The following is a 16,576-nucleotide window of genomic DNA, read 5'->3' on the forward strand; positions in this document are numbered from 1 at the left end:
GCGTTTGCACCCGCGTTTCTAGAAGAGACAGCGCGCCAAACACGTCAAGTCATGTGATTTTCTCTGGCCACCTTGGAACGGACGAAAAGTCCTGCGCGGGCTTACTTTGGTCGAGCGTTCCTCGGCCGCGGTGGGCACTGAACAGGACGGCCAGCCGTGTGCTAGGTAACGAGGCTGTGGGTGCGGTTACGAGTCCCTTCAAAACATGTAGCGTGACTGCCTCCCAGCTCGCAGCTCACGTTAATTAGTCTGTGGAAACGGCCTAGTCAAGGACTTCAGATGCGTCTACGGGCTGCTTGTCACGTTCAGCTGCAGCTAACTGAGTGGAAGTGATTACAACGAGCTGCGGCGTACTGCGCGCGCATACTTTCCATACGGGACCAGTCTGCCTTTGTGCAGGCCAATTGCACCCACCGATACGCCATGATGGGGGCCAGACTGAGGCCCTGCCGTTATACTACACTCGCTCATCTTTCATATGTCTTCGTCTCGCGAGGGGTAGACGGATGCGGGCTCTGGTGCGTGACGTGCCTGTCACCTGCCTTCATCACGCAAACGCACAATTCTGCTTCTCTGCCACAGTTGATGGCCTCGTCAGTTGTGTGGTCTCGATGTTGCGGCAAGCGCAAGAGTCGACTGTACTCGGAGTTTTCACGAGTCGCGTCACAGTGCAGGTTTGAGCACCATTCTTGCCCAAGGCCACGTCTTGCGACGCCTACGAGCTGGTCCGCACCCTAAAGGTAGGGCTTCAAACATGTACGTGCAAGCCTCTGTGCGGCCTGGGTAGTCCACGGGCTGCTGTTGCAATAGAAGGTATCGCGGCCGCTGGGCTCCATGGGTTGTATAGGTGTCTTGAGGCAGTCCAACCAGCCGGAGCCCCGCATGTCGTAGGTCTCCAAGCATAACACCGATTCGCAGACAGTCACGGACAGGAGTGGATCAATAATGTGAGGCAAAAACTTCTTATATTAAAAGCAGCTCGGAGCCACTACAGCTATGCCAAACCGGTGCGCAAAGAACAGCCCGCAATCGGGCACGGGCACCAGCACATGCTCGCCCCCAGAGGGCGAGCGCAGTTGCACGTTGGCCAAATCGACGAATCGAGCCCGCGAGGCGTGGATCCATGTCATGGTGCCTTGATCGCCGTCGAGCAACACCAGTCCAGATGCGCTGGCTCCCTTCGCGGAGGGGCATACGAGCGTCATCTCGTTTGGCGCAACCGCCACATGCTCTCGGTCACCTTCGACGAGGCTCTCTGGCGAGCGGTGGAGGCACATGGCCCGGATCAAGTTGATATGGATGCGCTCACAGTGGGCCATGCAGTCGACGACCTCCTCGGGCGTCTTCCGACCGTCCTCCAGGACCGGCCAAGTGTCCTGGAGAAGGCGCAGCGTCTCGACGCAGGCCAACCGGACGAGGAAACACGCCGAGTCACTCGTGGCCACGTCGGCGAGCGCCATCTCGAGCGCCAGGAGCGCCCGAGGGATGGCCTCCGTCGCCATCGCCGCTCTCTGCACGCGGCTGATGAGGCTGACGGCGTGACCGAACTCGCTCGACTGTGCCGCGGGCTCGCCCATAAGGGCTGCAGTCTCAGACACCAGCCGAAGCCATGGAGACGACGCATCCTCGTCTTCCACGTGGGTCGTCGCGGGCCCGAGCTCGGGCCAGGACGGGGAGAGCCGCCACAGCGGCACGGTTCTCGGCCGCGCCCGCAGGTCCATGCCACCTTCGGCCATGGCGGCGGCGATGGGATCCCATTGCACCTGCTGCTGCGGGGCTAGGGAGCTCAGCAACTCGCTGGCCCTGTCGCGGACGCCCTCGCCGACGCTGTCACGAGGGACGAGCGCGGTCATCTCGGCCTTGGCCTTCTCGAGCTGCTCGCCAAGGTCACGGACCTTGCCCTTCTCGGCGCTCGCCGAGGACTCGGCAATTATCAACGCCTTGTTCATCTTTTGAGCGAGCCCACCTGCAAGGTCCAGGCTTTGTTTATGCCGCCTGGCCATCCTTTCCTTGCTCCGCGCGAAAGCAAGGAGCTGCCGCTGGGCGGCGTTGACATCGGAACGCGCAGCGTCCAACTGGCCTTGCAGCCCCTCGTTCTCGCGGGACTTCTCCGCGAGCGAGTCTTGAGCATTCTGGAGATTGACTTCGGAAGTGCCAAGGGCATCCTCCGCGTCTTTCAACTGGCCAGACAGCCCGTTGCACTCGTCCTGCTTGGCCTGCAAGTCACGCATTTTGGCCTCTAACTCACTCTTGACGGTGAGCAAGTCACCTTTGGCCTTTTCCAAGCTCGTGGCAGCGGTCGACACTTCTTGTTTGGACGAGTTCAGCGCCTCGCGGACCTCCGCCAACGAGTTGACTGTCTGCGCGATGTGCGTGACTTTCTCTTCGAGCTCCTTTTCCGCCCGCTGGAGCTTCGATTCCAGGTCCTCTTTCGCATTCGCTGCCTGCTGTAGCTGATGCTGGTGTGCGCGGCCCGTGTCCTGGGCAGCGACCTCCAGCTGTCTACAACGCTCCTCGGCGATGTTGAGTCGCTCGACCCGGGCCTGTAGCGAGTCAACTTGGGCCTTGTAGCCGTCGCGCTCGGTCCGGGTGGTCAGCACGTCTGTCTGGGCAGCGAGAAGATTCGTGGAGGTGGTGCTGATCATGCCCATGTAAGTCTTGCACTGCGACTCGAACCCTTTAGCCAGCGCGTCCGCTGCGTCAGCCTGGCACTTCGACAGCTTGGCGGCCGATTGAGCCGCGAGCTTGCCTCCCGTCGCGTCGGCCAGCTGGCTCTCGAGGCCAGCGACATGTGCCTGAAGCTCGTCGTTGCGCTGCCTCAGAGTAGAGCCCACGTCTGCCGCAGTCCTGTTCTCGGCGCGCAGGTCCGCGTGCTCAGCTTTTAGCCGCTCCAATCGCTCTTCGAGGCCCCCAGCATCCTCGAGATCACGCTGCATGCCCTCGACCTCCTGTTCGAGCCTTGATTTCTCCAGCTGCAGCTCCTCCACGCGACTCGTGTCCTCCAGCTCCTCGACTCTCTTCAGAGCGGCTCGGAGCTCGCGTGAGAGGGAATCGACTCGCTTCTGAGCCTCGGCCTTGTCGGTGTCCCTTAACTTACTCTGCGTTTCATACGCAGTGCGCTGGACGTTGAGGTCCGACTCAAGACTCTTCTTCTCACCCTCGAGTTTGTCGAGCTTTGCCTCAAGCGATTCATTCTCCTGCGTCAGACTACTGACCTTGTCCGTCAGCTCGTCAACCAGGACTTGAAACCCTGCGGCACCAGCGGCGCGCGCTTCTTCTGCTACCATGGCCTGAGATTGACTCTGAGTGGGGGACGTGCCGCCCAGCTGTTTGTCAGGCGAGATGGCCGCCGCATTCGCGATAGCTGTCGCGAGCGTCTGCGGCAGGCTAGTGCCCATGCCCCGGAACAATGTGACGGCGTCCGCCCGATTTGATATCAGCCATGTGAGGACATTGTTACAGGCAACGCGGATGGCCTCGCGCCCCGTTGATCCGTCATCTCCCGTACTCTGGAGGATCCTGTGGGCCTCTCGAGCCTCATCCAAGCACTCCTCTGTGTGGCGACGAAGTTTCTCGAGGGAACTTGTCTGGCGACCAATCCTTCCTCGTGCCTCTTTCAGGCGTGTCAGGGCCTGTGAAGTGTACCCGCGCTCCCATGGCCCGAGCAACTGCGCTCGTAGCAGGGCCGTGAAATGTGTTTCCAGCTTGTCCAGCTGTCCCTCCGCATCCTTGATGTTTCGCTTCACCTGACCAGGCTGGAACAAGAGTCCCAAGGTTGTTGCCGTCGACATGGTGGAATTGCGGTTGTTCGAACGTTCGGAATATGCGGTTGGACGTAGGTGGATGGTAGGAAGTTGAGTTCGGTGAGGGAGGTGGTGGGTGGCCGTCTTGACGCGCTCGCGACCCAAGGGCCGTTCCTTCCCTTTTCGTCACCTTCCTCCCCCAGCACTGGGGCATCACCATTCTCACCTTAGTAGCAACTCATTTACGTAGACATGTCACGCTTGCAAGAATGGGACGTCTGCAACTTCAACACGTTTATTGCATGACTCAAAACAAAGAAACAGCATCACGCCCGATGCCCCAGTCCCTCCCCGTGCCGCTTCCGCCGTCCAACCCCAACCCCAAACCACCGCAGAACCCGGACTGGAGGGCAAAAAAACCCCAACTGGGAGGGGAAAAAACCTCGCAGCCTCAACGCAAATGGCCGCCGTGGCCGCGCTGCTCAGGTAACACATGGGCCCCATAAAGGGGGTTGGATTGCTCGCTCTGTGGCGATTCCAAGAGTCGGATGGCCCTGAGGCCACCGCCCCGGTACCTATGAGAACAAAACGGGAGAATGGCCATTGCGGCCGCTCCAAATTGGCGCTCCCTGATGGGAGGCTGGATTTCTCGCCTGAAGCGCGAGTCCACAAGTCCGACAGCCTAAAGGCCAAAGGCTTTGGCCGCACGACGCATCTCCTTCTTCTTCTTCTTCTTCTCCTTCCTCTTGTTGCTCATGCTCGAATCGGAGTAGTCGATGAGGTCTTCGGCGTCGCTGGTGTCTTCGGACGTGCTGACGTCGTCGTCCTCGCCGGAGTCGTCGTCCCCGCTGGGTGGAAGCGGGACCTGCTTGGGACCGACCTCGGCCTTGCCATCTCTGGCCTTGTCCTGTTCCTTGGCCGATTGGCCCTTTTTCATATCCTTGGCCAATTCCTCAAGGACTTTCTGGCCAGAGGGTTGCTCCTCCTCGCCCTCACTGTCGGATTCCAACTCGGCCGCCAAGTTCTTGAGCAAGGAGTCAGTTGGTCGCGCAGTGTTTCTCGGCGGCTGGTAGACAGCGCCGGCGAAGAGTCTTTTGACCATTTGCTCATCCCTGGTCTTGTTGTCGACCGGCAGGATGGCGTGGTCGTAGCAATCGTAAAAGGTCTCCCAGTAGGAGATCTCTTCTTCATCGCCGAAGTACCCCTTTCCGAATTCCCGAGTATATGGGAAATACTGGGGCGTTCTCATCTCGGCACCCATCGACTCGGACTGCTGGATGAAAACATGGTACCAGAGCTCCTCCTGCTCCGTGTACAGGGGTACCATCCTGCCACGATTGTGGACGAGGACCTGGTATTTCTGGCCGATCGTCATGCGGGGCCATTTGACGCATTGCTCCACGTTGTGGGCGGAGCTGTTGCACATTGGGCAGCCGTGGAGGGTGCCATCCCTACCAGGCCGCACACAGGAGTCAAGCTCGTGCGTGAGCTTGCCGCAGGAGCCACAGCGCTCCCTGGTTCGTCCCCCCTTGACGGGGGCGCCGAATTTATCGGCATCATCCATGACCTCGTCCTCGTCCACGGCACCAGCGCCCTCCTTGGTCGAGCCACTAGGGGCGTCAACACCATCGACATCCATGCCCCTGTCCCGGGTCGCAGAACCAGTGCCCTTCTCCGCCGAGCCACTGGCGTCCCCAGCCTCGATTGCTGGGAGGCGCTCATTGACGGTCCGGATGTACTTCCTCTGTCTTGGCGGTTCCAAATCATCCAGGGCAACCCTTTTCTTGTCATCCCCAATCCATTTCCGTCTGTCCGGAACACCGATGACCAAAAGCCGTTCACAACCAGTGTTGTGCTGGATCTGGTTGAGAGGCCCGACAACGTACTTCGGGTTCGTGACACTCATGACCCTGCCATCCGGGAAATCGGGATGGGTTCCCTGGATGTTGTCCTGGCTACCACCGCCCCTGCTGATATTAAGGGAACCCCATTCGACGATTTTCCCGTTGCTGTCCTCGACCTTGTCTATAGCGAGGCGTTCAACCTCGCGAACCTGGCCTTGCGGCCCAAGGACTGGACGGCGCTCGCGGTCGTTCCAACGACGTGCCCGACCTCCACGATCTCCACCGCGGCCTCCACCACGGCCGCCACGCCAATTCTGGCCGCCTCTCTGGGCAGGGGCATTGTAGCCGCCGTACCCGCGACCTCTGTCCTGGCTCTGGCGAGCGTTTCCGCTGCCATCTGCGCCCTGACCCTCGCGGCCATCCTCACGACGTCGGTCAGCATTGCTGCCGCCGCGTCCTCCACCACGTTCATCGCGGCCTCGGCCGCCGCGTCCTCGATCTCCTCCTCCTCGACCACCACCACCACCGCCGCCGCCGCCACCACCACCACCGCCACCACCACCGCGACGACCACCACCAAAGTATTTTTTTCCAGCCATTATATAGGCGTGGAGTGTGTGTGTGTGTATGTGTGTGTGCGTGTTCGTGTGCGTGTGCGTGTGCGTGTGCGTATGCGTTTGTGTGCGTGTGCGTGCGTGCGTGCGTGCGTGTGATGATGGAGAGAGAAAAAACGAGCCAACAGCGGGCTGGTCAGGCACAGAAGGTAAAAGTCTGCTGCTGCTCGAATCGGCCTAGTTCAAATTGCCCCAACGGATTGGCAGAGTGAACAGCTGGTTGCAGCTGCGCCAATGTGCAAACGCGTTGCTCGGGACGATTGCGGGACACCAGACTGAACAGGTCGACGGCTGATACCTACCAATGGCCGCCAGCAGGGCCCTGATACACTACTACAGCAGCAGCTGAAGACTCTGGACCTGAAGAATGGTCTTGCAGTCACAGGCTCACCCAGAGGTGGCCGGCGAGGGTTGGGAGCGCCAGGTCATCTTTGATTCACAGCAAACCAACGACCAGAGAGGCGATCGATACGTTCACAGCGCCGACATACAGCCAGCACATCGCTTGCGAGGCCATCTTAAAATAAAATGCTACGGCTCACACGGACAACAGACGCGTTGGTCTGCCAACGCCTCACTGGCAGCGTGCTGCTGTACGTAGCCTGGTCACTTGGTGGTTGCGGTCTCTCGCTCCAGGCCTGTGCTAGGGCTGGACCATAACAAAGGCTCGAAAGCATTGCCTGGCAGCCCTGCCAATAAGTGTAACAGGCGCGACGATGAGGCAGCGCATGGACTCCTCTGAGTTTACGCGCCGTAGATGTCAGTCGGTGTGAGCCGCCATGCTTAAAGGCTTGAAGGCGGGATGTGAGGTTGAAGGTGGATCCGACGCTTCGCAAATCACATCGCCGCGTGGCTGGGCGACGTGCGCGGGTCGGTTACCAAGGTACCCAGCAGTTGGTCGGTCGAGCGTGTGCTGTGATGTTACTTTTTTGGTGGGCCGGCCCGCATGGGCTCATCTGTCCGTTCATTTCCTGGGATGCTTGGCTGCGTACCCTGTACTCGGTGCCGCGTGGGGCGACTGTCCCCATTTACTCGATTGGGCCAGCCCGTCAAAAACTGCAGGCATTGATTGGCCTACGCCTTGGTAGCAGAGTGGGTGGCTTCAAAGCGCTGCAGCATCTGCGCTACATGCTTGCGGTCGCCTGGCAGTGGATGGCTGGTAGCTGGCGGGCATGCGTTCAGCGCAGGGCAGCACTCTGTTGTCCGATGTATGGCACAGCAACCTGTTCAGAAGTGGCCAGGCGCCTATCTAGTAGTAGCTTATTACTGCCTCAGGCACCCACCTCGCAGCACGTCAGTGGGCTGTTCACGCGGCAGCGTGTGGCAGCGATTTTGTTTCCTTCTCCATCACGTTTGACGTTTGTGCAGTGCATGCCCGTATTCTGTCTGTTTTGATTTTCACCTATCGAGAAACGAGCCTGCGAACGTACAAGATGCCAAACTTGAAAGCAAAAAGCGAAGCCCAAGTGGCCCAAGTCGAATCCGCCCTGAAGGACTGTGCCGCTGCGCTTGTGGAAAGAGCTCGGGCCCATTTCAAGGCGAACCCTCCTCCAAAAAGCACGACTCGAGATCTTCGGAGTATTCTAGGCTCGAGGGTAGTCGCCTTCGATGACCTGTGGACGGCCGAAGACGAACAGCGGCTGCAGGATGAATGTGCGAGCCGAGAGGATGCATTTGCGGCTGTCAAGGGATCGAAACAACTCCTCACGGCATGGAAATCCTGCATCCAGTCGATGAGGTGCTCCCCGTTGGCCATCATATCGCCACGGCACAGCCTTTTCGTCCACCAAGAAGCCACGCGCGCTCGAGGCCAGAACCGCGCGACCACCGATGGGCTCCTGTGGCCCCAGAGCCTCTATACCGAGCTCGTCACCCTCGTCAGCAGTCCAATCTGGCTCGGCGAGCCGCTGGCCCTCACGGCGGCGATCCAGTTTGCAGTGATATGCAGGACAGGCGATAGGAGACCGTGGAGGGTACCGTGCGTCACCTCGTGCCAGGGTATGGAGGCGCTCAAGCGCCGCGCAATGCGACCGCTTGACGTCTCGCCCTCGGACACTCTCGAGGAAATTGCCGTCAATGTGGAGGAGGCCGGCAATGGACTGTCGGTCATGTTCCAGCTGCTTCGCTCCATCGGCGAGTCTGTTGAGTCCGAGGCGTCCCTGGGCCGCGCCGACGGACCGGTAAAGTACGAGATCACCTCACAGGACCTCAAGTCCATTCGTGAGGCCATTGATTCTCTCCAGATACGCTCGGCCGTTCCTGCAGTGTTGCCCACCGGTGTTAGCGAGGCGTTGGCCAAGCTTGGTCGCGCCTCTTGCCCGCCGTCCGACAATCAGCTTATAGACTTCCACAAGCAATCGTGGCTTCACGAACGCCGACTGACCCTGCGAGACGCACGGGAGCGTCGGAGGGGAAACTCTGGCAGCGGGCGGCGGAGCGAGAGCAGTGGTCCGCAAAATGAGCCGAGGGAGCCCAGCAGCGATCCATTCAGCGATGGGCAGCTTCAGCTTAGGCCCAGGCAAACCCGTCGACATCGGGAGATCGACGGATCGTTACCGGGAAGCAATGACGACATGTTGCCAAACGATCCCGACGAAAGGCCAAATGTCTACCAAGATGGAGCACAGAGCGGGGAGGAGGAAGGGGGCGCCCTGACTAGTCAGCGGCGAGCCGAACGGCGCAGAGAACATGAGGAGCGTTCTGGCCCAGCCCGTCGAGGGCAAGTAGACCAAGGCAGGGGCGATAAAGGTGGTGCAGCCCAAACACATCGCGATCTCGAAAGACGAGCCAGGGCTGAGTCTGAGGAGCACGATACTTCCCCGACTCGTCGGCGGCAAGCCAAGCGGAGTAGGAGGGATCCGGCCTCGGACTCGCAGTCGGAAAGTGAGCCCGCCCCAAAGCGTCCTCGGAAGAGGAGGCCTGATCCGGTGCCAAATAGGGAGCCTGCCCCGGAGCCTGCTCGAGAGCCTGCTCGAGAGCCTGCCCGAGAGCCTTCGAAGGAGCCTGAGCTGCCTCGCTCGAAGCGGAAACCTGCTCCGGTGCCCAAACCCGTGCCTGAGCTGGATGTCGAACCGGCTTCATCCAAAAGCCGTGAGGAGCGGATCCGCGAGCTTCAAGAAAGGCGCAAGTCTGTGCCCAGCGTACCCCCATCGTGGCGCGCGCCGCGGGAGGAGTGCATCATTCAATTCATCGGCGATTCAGAGCCTGGCAGCCGGCCACACGTCGTCCCTCCCGCACTGATCCCTCAGCCGCGGCCCAAGGTCATTTCTGAGCGGGAACGCGCCAGGATGACCAACTGAAGGGTTTCTTCAATGCCTCTCAACGAGCGGGGGCAACATGGGGATAGCTTCATACAACGCAAGAGCCCAAGGAGTTTAAGAAGCGCATCTGCGTTGCGGAGGGAGTCATAGGCCGTGGCATCGGCCTTGAGTATATAAATGTGATGATTTGATCAGGAAGCCAGCTGCGCCTTCACTGTTTTTAAAGAGCTGCTGTCCGACAATATCCATGTAAGGCCATTGAAGTGCTTCTTATTCTTGCTTCTTATTCTGGGAGGTAGGACGGCATGTAGTTTGTATGGCGCAGAATGGCAGTGATTGGAGGAACTTTCGACTTCAATACGCGTGTGACTGTAATGAAACTTTGGAAACTCCAGCAATTGTGATATGTATAGCAGGTGTCATAGGACTGGGCTCGACCTTGGCGTCATCAAATCTCAATTCTACTCATTTGAAACCTCCCAAAAGATGTATTTGTCTATCAGACTCGCCTCATTACTTTTACATGTCTTGCCTCTCGTCTCTCACTCCGCGTGATGCCATCCTTGTTGCTGACAGTCTGCGCTCAGCCGAGGGCAGACGCGAGATACCCAATCGTTGGGATCTGTATGCCATCGAGGTCACCCCTCAACTTGGGTCTTCTAATCGCCGTCGGCGTTGTTCTCAACGGGCGCAGTCCGCCCTAGAATCTGGACGAGAGACCCGGGTTCCTAGGTGCTCGTGCTGGCCGCAGCGCGGCCTGGGGCCCATGACGCCCACGTGCTTCGTGGGATCCAGATCCAGTCTCTGAGGTCTGTATGGGAGCGGCGATCCGTACGAATCAGGTTCATGTAGGCGCCAATTGGCACCTTCATGTTCGAGTCTTTGTGCTTGAGCATCTGGAAGTCTACCAGGCCCTCCACGCCGTCTTCCACCCCGAAAATGCTTCGGGATGCCAAGTCCCGGTAGCGAACTGGGACCGGATGCTCCTCGTCGGCGTCGTCGGCGCCGCCATTGTCTGGCAGGATGGCGGCGGCAAGCTGGGAATTGTAGCAGTGCAGCACGTGCTCCCGCAGCTCGTTCACCTCCCAGTTCTCGATGGTGTCTGGCTCATCACTGCTAGGCAGAAGGTCTAGGTCCTCGATAGGATGACTCTTCAGGACCTCTCGGATTTCATCTTCCCACGCCAGCATGCGTGAAGCGGCTTCCCAGGAGATCGTTACCTTGCCAGGGACGAGCTGGGAGTCACCCGCATTCCCCGCGAGAAGGTCTAGGTGAGAACGCATCGCATTCTTCCACAAGGCCAACAGGGCCCAGGTGGTGCCAGTTGTTGCGATGCTCTTTGTGTAGCCGCTGCAGAGCGCGGCGATTTCCTCCTTCACCACGCCATGGTCGCGCCCGAACTCGAGCGCCGGGAAGAGGCTCACTATGCCAACCAGCTGAAGCGCAGCAACCTGGATCTTGATAGCCCGAACGGCGGCGCTTCTGGTTGGAAAGCATACGAAGAGCGCCAATCGGGGGTCGTAGTCGAAGAGCCTGAGGAGTGCGTGAAAAGGTCCGCGCAACGACTTCTCCAAGCTTTCAGTCATGCGCATGTTCTCAAAGTCAACTTTCAAGATGTCCAAGTTGGCCATGCGTCTCATGCTGTCGTATGCCGTCATAAAATTTGGCTGCACGAGCGGGAGGAACGCCTTGCCCCCGATGCCCCCAAGCCATGTGCCGAGATAGGCCACTTCGGCGAGCATACCTTCCATCTGTCTGTCATTGAACAAGCACCGGCGCTCCGGACGCAGAAAGGGCTCATTGACTTGACGATACACGGAGACATTTTCCCGGGGACAGTCTGCCCTAAACGCCCACGAAAATTGCTCCTTCAGGTCGGCGATGGCAGCATCGCGGTAAATGTCCACGACTTGGCCCGTCTGGAAATCATGGCTCTTTACGATTTCCGCATCGGCTGTGCAGATCAGGTGAAGATGCGTGAACCCTCTGATAGGGAAGGGGGCATGGAAACCCCAAGGCAACCTCATGATTAACATGCGTGCGTCTTTTGACGCAAACCTGCTCTCTGCCGAACTGCTATTTTCCTTGTTCAGCTTCAAATAGCCGACCTCATCCAGTGTGAGGAGCGCACGATATGGCATTGGGGTTCCAAATAACAGGACCAAGTGCCTCTCCGCGTCAGATGCCTCTCTCGCGATGCGACAAAGGACCTCGCACGTCTTGGAGGTGTCGAGCCGGAACTGCTTCACCCGCTCGCGGCCATCATGCAATCTGGCGAGCTCAAAGGCCATAACGTCACCTGGAAGGGCCTCGTCAAGGACCCTTTGGACTGTTGCATGCATGGCCCCAACAGAAACAAGAATCACGGCCACCTTTCTTGGTGCCGACTTCCTCGAGGCCGCCCATCGGCTCCACGCCATTATGGCTAGTAGGGCGGCGGCAAACGCCGCAGAGTACGTGGAATCCACTTCCAGTACGAACAGGACCGCCCTAGTGTCCCCCTTTGCCGAGCTTGAGCCCTGGCCGCGGAGCCAAAGCTGGACGGTCTGGTACGAGTCAATCCTAAACTCGGGGCCTTCGTCGGCGGCAGTTCCCCCGCGCAACGATTCCTCATTCAAGGCTTGAACGTGTCCTCTCCATCTCTGATCGGTGGCGTAGATGACCGACGTGTATGGGTGTAGTCTGGTGGTCCCTTCAAACAACACCGACGAGAGGGCGATCAACCACCGCGAGGTTGGGTTTCCCTGGATGACGCCGCATCGCAGGGCTCCTGTTTCCTCGGGTCCGCCGAAACCTGCGGCCGCCCACTGCGCCGCTCTAGACAACTCCTCCATCCACTCCTGTGGGACATGGTTGAGTCCCGGAATCTGCAAAGTATCGTTCGTCATGATTGCCGTAGTTCAGTGAGTGTTTGGATGGTCAAAGGTGTCTGGTATGGTTTCTGTGCGGAGCTGGGCCAAGCCAGGCGGGATGGCGGGCTTTTGGTTGAACACGCACAGCCAAATCACGTGGTACAAACTGCTCTGCCAGATGCATGCCTAGCCACTGGACTGAGAAGAAAGTCAGGCTGTTGGGTCCCCAAGGTGCGTTTACACTGTTGCCGGGGCTGACCATCGCCTCCCCGCCGCTGGGTCTCATGCGTCTCCTCACGTCTACCTTGTCATCACGCACGGAAGCCGCGAAATGATCTGCCTCCGTTCCCATTGACCGATCAGCAGATCTAGCTCAGGCCATGGGAAAGGTTGAGGGCATGACCACATGCGTGTCCAGTATGCGTACTTGGGCATCAGGCTCACGCCAACCTGGCCCGCAGCAGCGAGAGACCATATCCCAGTGAAACAGTTCAATGTACGGTACTCTGCAGCCCTTGGCTTGTCACCTTGGCAGCTCTTGTTAGTGATTAGTGGACTTGTGCCTCAGCACTTTGGTGCTCTCCAGCTGTCGGCGTGTTCAGCGTTCAGTGAATCCCTCCACGTAAGCACCGTCTCTCAGCTTCCGTCCGATGTCCATCGTGCTGCTGATGCCTTGGGCCGCCTTTCAATAGCAGTCTCCCGCCTTGTGTTCTCCCAAAAAGGGTGCCCCAATTTTGAGTCTGTTTGCTTCCGTCACCTCACGCTCGCAACACACACTCGCCGTACGCACGCAAATACGAACGAACGAACAAACAAACAAACAAACGCGCGCGCGCACACAGACACAAACAAAAACGCACTCTCTATACGACTATATAATGGCTCGAAGAGGACGATCGGGTGCTTTTGGAAGGCGAGGTGGACGCGGTGGTGGACGTGGCGGCGGAAACGCTGGCCATGGTCGTGGTCGTGGTCGTGGCCGCAATGGCCAAGGCGCAGAGGGCAGCGGCAACGCTCGCCAGCGTCAGGAGGAACGCCGAAATGACCCAGGTTCTGGGTCGAGAATGGAGCTCCATGATGTCGATCACATCACCTGGGAAGATGTCAGGGATGCCAATGGGAGGCGCACTGGGCGCCGAACCGTCATCCATGACGGCAACGGGGATGGGCGCCAGGACAATGTCCAGGCACCCATGGACGGCAATACGCATGGAAAGGTCATGTGCGTTACATCCGGAGAAAATGCCATTGCGGCAATCGACAGGGTTCGTCTGAACTCTGGCTGCAATAAAGTATACATCTTGGCGTATCCGGATTTCCGCGATGATTCCCCGGAACAAGCCCCGCCTGAGCAGGTAGGAGCCAAGAGGGTCAGGCTCTCTGACGACAGTCAGACCATCGATGATGCCGGCCACTCGGCGGCGAAGCGCGTCAGGCGAGGCGGCGCCTTCACTGGCGTCTCGTGCACTGGTGAAGAGAACAACGTGCCCAGTGGCTTGGATGAAGCCGTGAAGCGTTGCGGCGCCTGCGGCAAGTCCTCGCACGAACTTGATTCGTGTGTGCGTCCTAGCAGGGACGGTACCCTTCGCGGCTGTCCCATGTGCAATTCCGCCGGCCACGACGTGGATCAGTGCGCCAGATGGTCCCTCATGACCATCGAAGAGAAGTTCATGGTGCTCGTCGTGGGCCGCGGCCGGATGGTCCCTCTGTGTACCGCGACGGACCAGCTCTGGTACCAGATTTTCGAGGAGCATCTACGCTCCGGCTCGGGCCTGACCATGCCCACAAGCTTCCCGTTGACCAGGGAGTTTGGGTTGGCCTATCGAGACGACGAGGAAGAGCTCGCCTCTTGGGAGGCATTCTATGAGACCCATGACCGCAACGTCCTGCCGCTCGACCTAAAGACCCGGGACGTGAATGCGGTGAGAAGGTTCTTCGCTGGTGCCGCGTACCAGTAGTCGGCGCGACGCGATGGCGTCGAGTTCGACGAGGAGACGGCCGACATGACAGCCGAAGCTCACGGCTGGAATTTGGTGACGCACGGAGCGAGAAGCGGCCGGCCAGCGATTGGCCAAAGAGTATCCCCAGGCCAGGAAATGCGAAGGGTGGAGAAAGGGGTGTGGAGGATGAAGATACATCGTGTACAAATTAATGTTTACATCGTTGCATTCATGTTGCCTCGCGACGCTTCATAAACCATACAGCCAACAGCCTGACCGTGATTCCAGCACACCCATACAGCCCGGTAACCCACAAGGAAGTAGATGAACCGTGCTCTTTAGATACTCTCACGGCGGGTAGCAATCGTGCACCACTCCCTGGGACAGACTGTTCCTGAGCGGAACCTGCGCTGTGTCCTCGAGAGCCGTGAGATTGTCGCCCTCAAGACGGCAGACGGGGACTTTGACATTGTCGATGGTCGCGTGACAGCCCCAACAGCGCCTGGCCTGGGCATCACCGTCCGAACGGAGGTCTTGGGCGCCCCAATCGCCACCTATCAATGAAGCAGAGGGGCAGCCGGACTTCAAGTAGCACAGGAGGATGCCGTTGCATTGGATAGCACCCAAGCTGCCAAATCGGCAAAGTAGCCGCCTTCTGTATCAAAGACACTCATCAACCCTCCGTACCGCATCCGGTGCCTCTGCAAAGCGCTCTCCGCTGCAATTCGTTCTGCCGACGGTGCGCCCCAAAGACTTGCCACTTTGAGTTGGAGTAGCATCATGACAGGACCAAACTCGGCAGAAGGACCGGGGGCGCTGAGCACAAAGTCGTTGGCGGAAAGGATGGCCTCTGTGTGCCGTTGGATACGCACGATGTACTCTTGTTGCGGCTGAAGGAGGCGCAAGAGCAGGAGGTTGACCGTGTGGTATAGCGAGATCAAGGCGGCCGCTGAGACAGTGGTGTAGGTTATGTCGAGGTGTTCCGGACAGGTCGACAAGGAAGTGGTTGATTGGGGCATCACGGGAAGACGCCGTTCTGAAATCTGGATGGTCGACATATACCTTTGCAGCCATGCATGTTGCAGAGACATGGCTCCATGAATCCAACTATGCAATGCTTTGTCCATCGTGCAGTCATTGACGCCGTTTCGCATGAGCTGGTCTGCACGAGCTAGAAACTTTTGTACTAGAAAGAGAAGATCCACGAGCTCGTCAAAGAACGTCTTTGGAACCAGCTCAAAGGGCGTGGTCATCCATTCCGGCGACGCAAAGGGGTGCAAAATGTTTTCTGACATTGCTTCGACACACTAGGACGATGTTAGCTCATCGAAAGCCCATGAGGCCGATGACATGACCAACTGCTTGAAGCCGGATGTGGCAGAAGACGTTGTGCAAGAACCCAACGCGACAGGAGTGTGGCCCTGCAGCTTCAAGCATCGTGCACACGCCCTTGACGTGCGGGACCCAGGCCTTGTCAGACGACTTTGCCCAGGTCTCGAAATGCATCAGCATAACTGCTGCGCAGACTGCCCCGTCCATGACCGGGGGCTTGCCTCTCGCAAGCACGGCGCGAAGAGCAGGCAGCGCCCTGGCGTACCACACGTACGCGTCTGCCTTGATAGAGGTGTCAGTGGCCGCAGTTCCGTAGCTCAACATGGAGGCCGCGCGGATGGCGAATTTAGGCGCACTGTCCGATTCGGCGAGGAAGGCTGGCAGTCTGTCGAGCCAGTGCGCAGACCTGCCCCCTGGGGATCCGACATGTCGAGTCTGGTCGAAGGACTCGATGAAATAGGACACAAAAAGCTGGTCAAAGGCCGCAGCCCGAGACGGCTGTACAATGGACAGGCAAGGGGCGGGTTCGACTTCCATGTGATCTGTTGGTTTGGTGTGATGAAGCTTCGAGCTCGACTTGGGTCCACATTGCTGGCGAGAGAGCCCTGTGTGAACAAAAAAGGCGCCAGTTCGGGGTCCCGGGCAGCGAAGCCCCTGTCTGACGCATCTCTGGCACTCGGGAAGTGCCAAGTCGCACTGCAATGGGTCAATACCGCGCTCAGGTAGGGGATCTTGGGTTGCCGGGCAGCATGACGTAGGCAAAGCACACCTTGACTTTGGCAAGACGGCAAGTCGCGCAGCCCTTGCTCCTTCCAGAGACATTCACCATCCTTCTGGTTCCCTTGTCAACCTGTCCGGCAGCCGGAGCGAGACGACTTTGACGTGCACGAACAGACCAGGGTCAGTGACAACGCTGCAGCCGTGATGGAGTGTTGCGCTGGAATCGTCCGGTTGGCAATCTCTGTAACCTCAGCTCGTCGTAGGGCCACGT

General features: G+C 59.0%; 6 protein-coding genes across 6 annotated transcripts; 2 read left to right on the forward strand and 4 right to left on the reverse strand.

Annotated features, from left to right (window-relative positions):
* Positions 1 to 968: 968 nt before the first annotated feature.
* On the reverse strand, positions 969 to 3,791 carry PLICBS_010001 (uncharacterized protein; the record flags this gene model as incomplete). The annotated part of the gene is made up of 1 exon (XM_065601771.1): positions 969 to 3,791. The coding sequence occupies one exon, from the start codon at positions 3,789 to 3,791 to the stop codon at positions 969 to 971; it is 2,823 nt and encodes a 940-aa protein (XP_065457843.1).
* A 634-nt stretch (positions 3,792 to 4,425) lies between these two features.
* PLICBS_010002 (uncharacterized protein) lies at positions 4,426 to 6,059 on the reverse strand (the record flags this gene model as incomplete). The annotated part of the gene is made up of 2 exons (XM_065601772.1): positions 4,426 to 5,710; positions 5,797 to 6,059. The coding sequence occupies 2 exons, from the start codon at positions 6,057 to 6,059 to the stop codon at positions 4,426 to 4,428; spliced, it is 1,548 nt and encodes a 515-aa protein (XP_065457844.1).
* Positions 6,060 to 7,634: 1,575 nt separating this feature from the next.
* Positions 7,635 to 9,500, forward strand: PLICBS_010003 (uncharacterized protein; the record flags this gene model as incomplete). The annotated part of the gene is made up of 1 exon (XM_018327203.2): positions 7,635 to 9,500. The coding sequence occupies one exon, from the start codon at positions 7,635 to 7,637 to the stop codon at positions 9,498 to 9,500; it is 1,866 nt and encodes a 621-aa protein (XP_018174234.2).
* A 689-nt stretch (positions 9,501 to 10,189) lies between these two features.
* Positions 10,190 to 12,349, reverse strand: PLICBS_010004 (uncharacterized protein; the record flags this gene model as incomplete). The annotated part of the gene is made up of 1 exon (XM_065601773.1): positions 10,190 to 12,349. The coding sequence occupies one exon, from the start codon at positions 12,347 to 12,349 to the stop codon at positions 10,190 to 10,192; it is 2,160 nt and encodes a 719-aa protein (XP_065457845.1).
* Positions 12,350 to 13,377: 1,028 nt separating this feature from the next.
* PLICBS_010005 (uncharacterized protein) lies at positions 13,378 to 14,271 on the forward strand (the record flags this gene model as incomplete). The annotated part of the gene is made up of 1 exon (XM_065601774.1): positions 13,378 to 14,271. The coding sequence occupies one exon, from the start codon at positions 13,378 to 13,380 to the stop codon at positions 14,269 to 14,271; it is 894 nt and encodes a 297-aa protein (XP_065457846.1).
* Positions 14,272 to 15,576: 1,305 nt separating this feature from the next.
* On the reverse strand, positions 15,577 to 16,122 carry PLICBS_010006 (uncharacterized protein; the record flags this gene model as incomplete). Its single annotated transcript, XM_018327195.2, has 1 exon — positions 15,577 to 16,122. The coding sequence occupies one exon, from the start codon at positions 16,120 to 16,122 to the stop codon at positions 15,577 to 15,579; it is 546 nt and encodes a 181-aa protein (XP_018174226.2).
* Positions 16,123 to 16,576: the final 454 nt, after the last annotated feature.

Source organism: Purpureocillium lilacinum (genome assembly GCF_023168085.1).
Source record: "Purpureocillium lilacinum CBS 284.36 DNA, scaffold_8, whole genome shotgun sequence".
NCBI classification, from domain to species: domain Eukaryota; kingdom Fungi; phylum Ascomycota; class Sordariomycetes; order Hypocreales; family Ophiocordycipitaceae; genus Purpureocillium; species Purpureocillium lilacinum.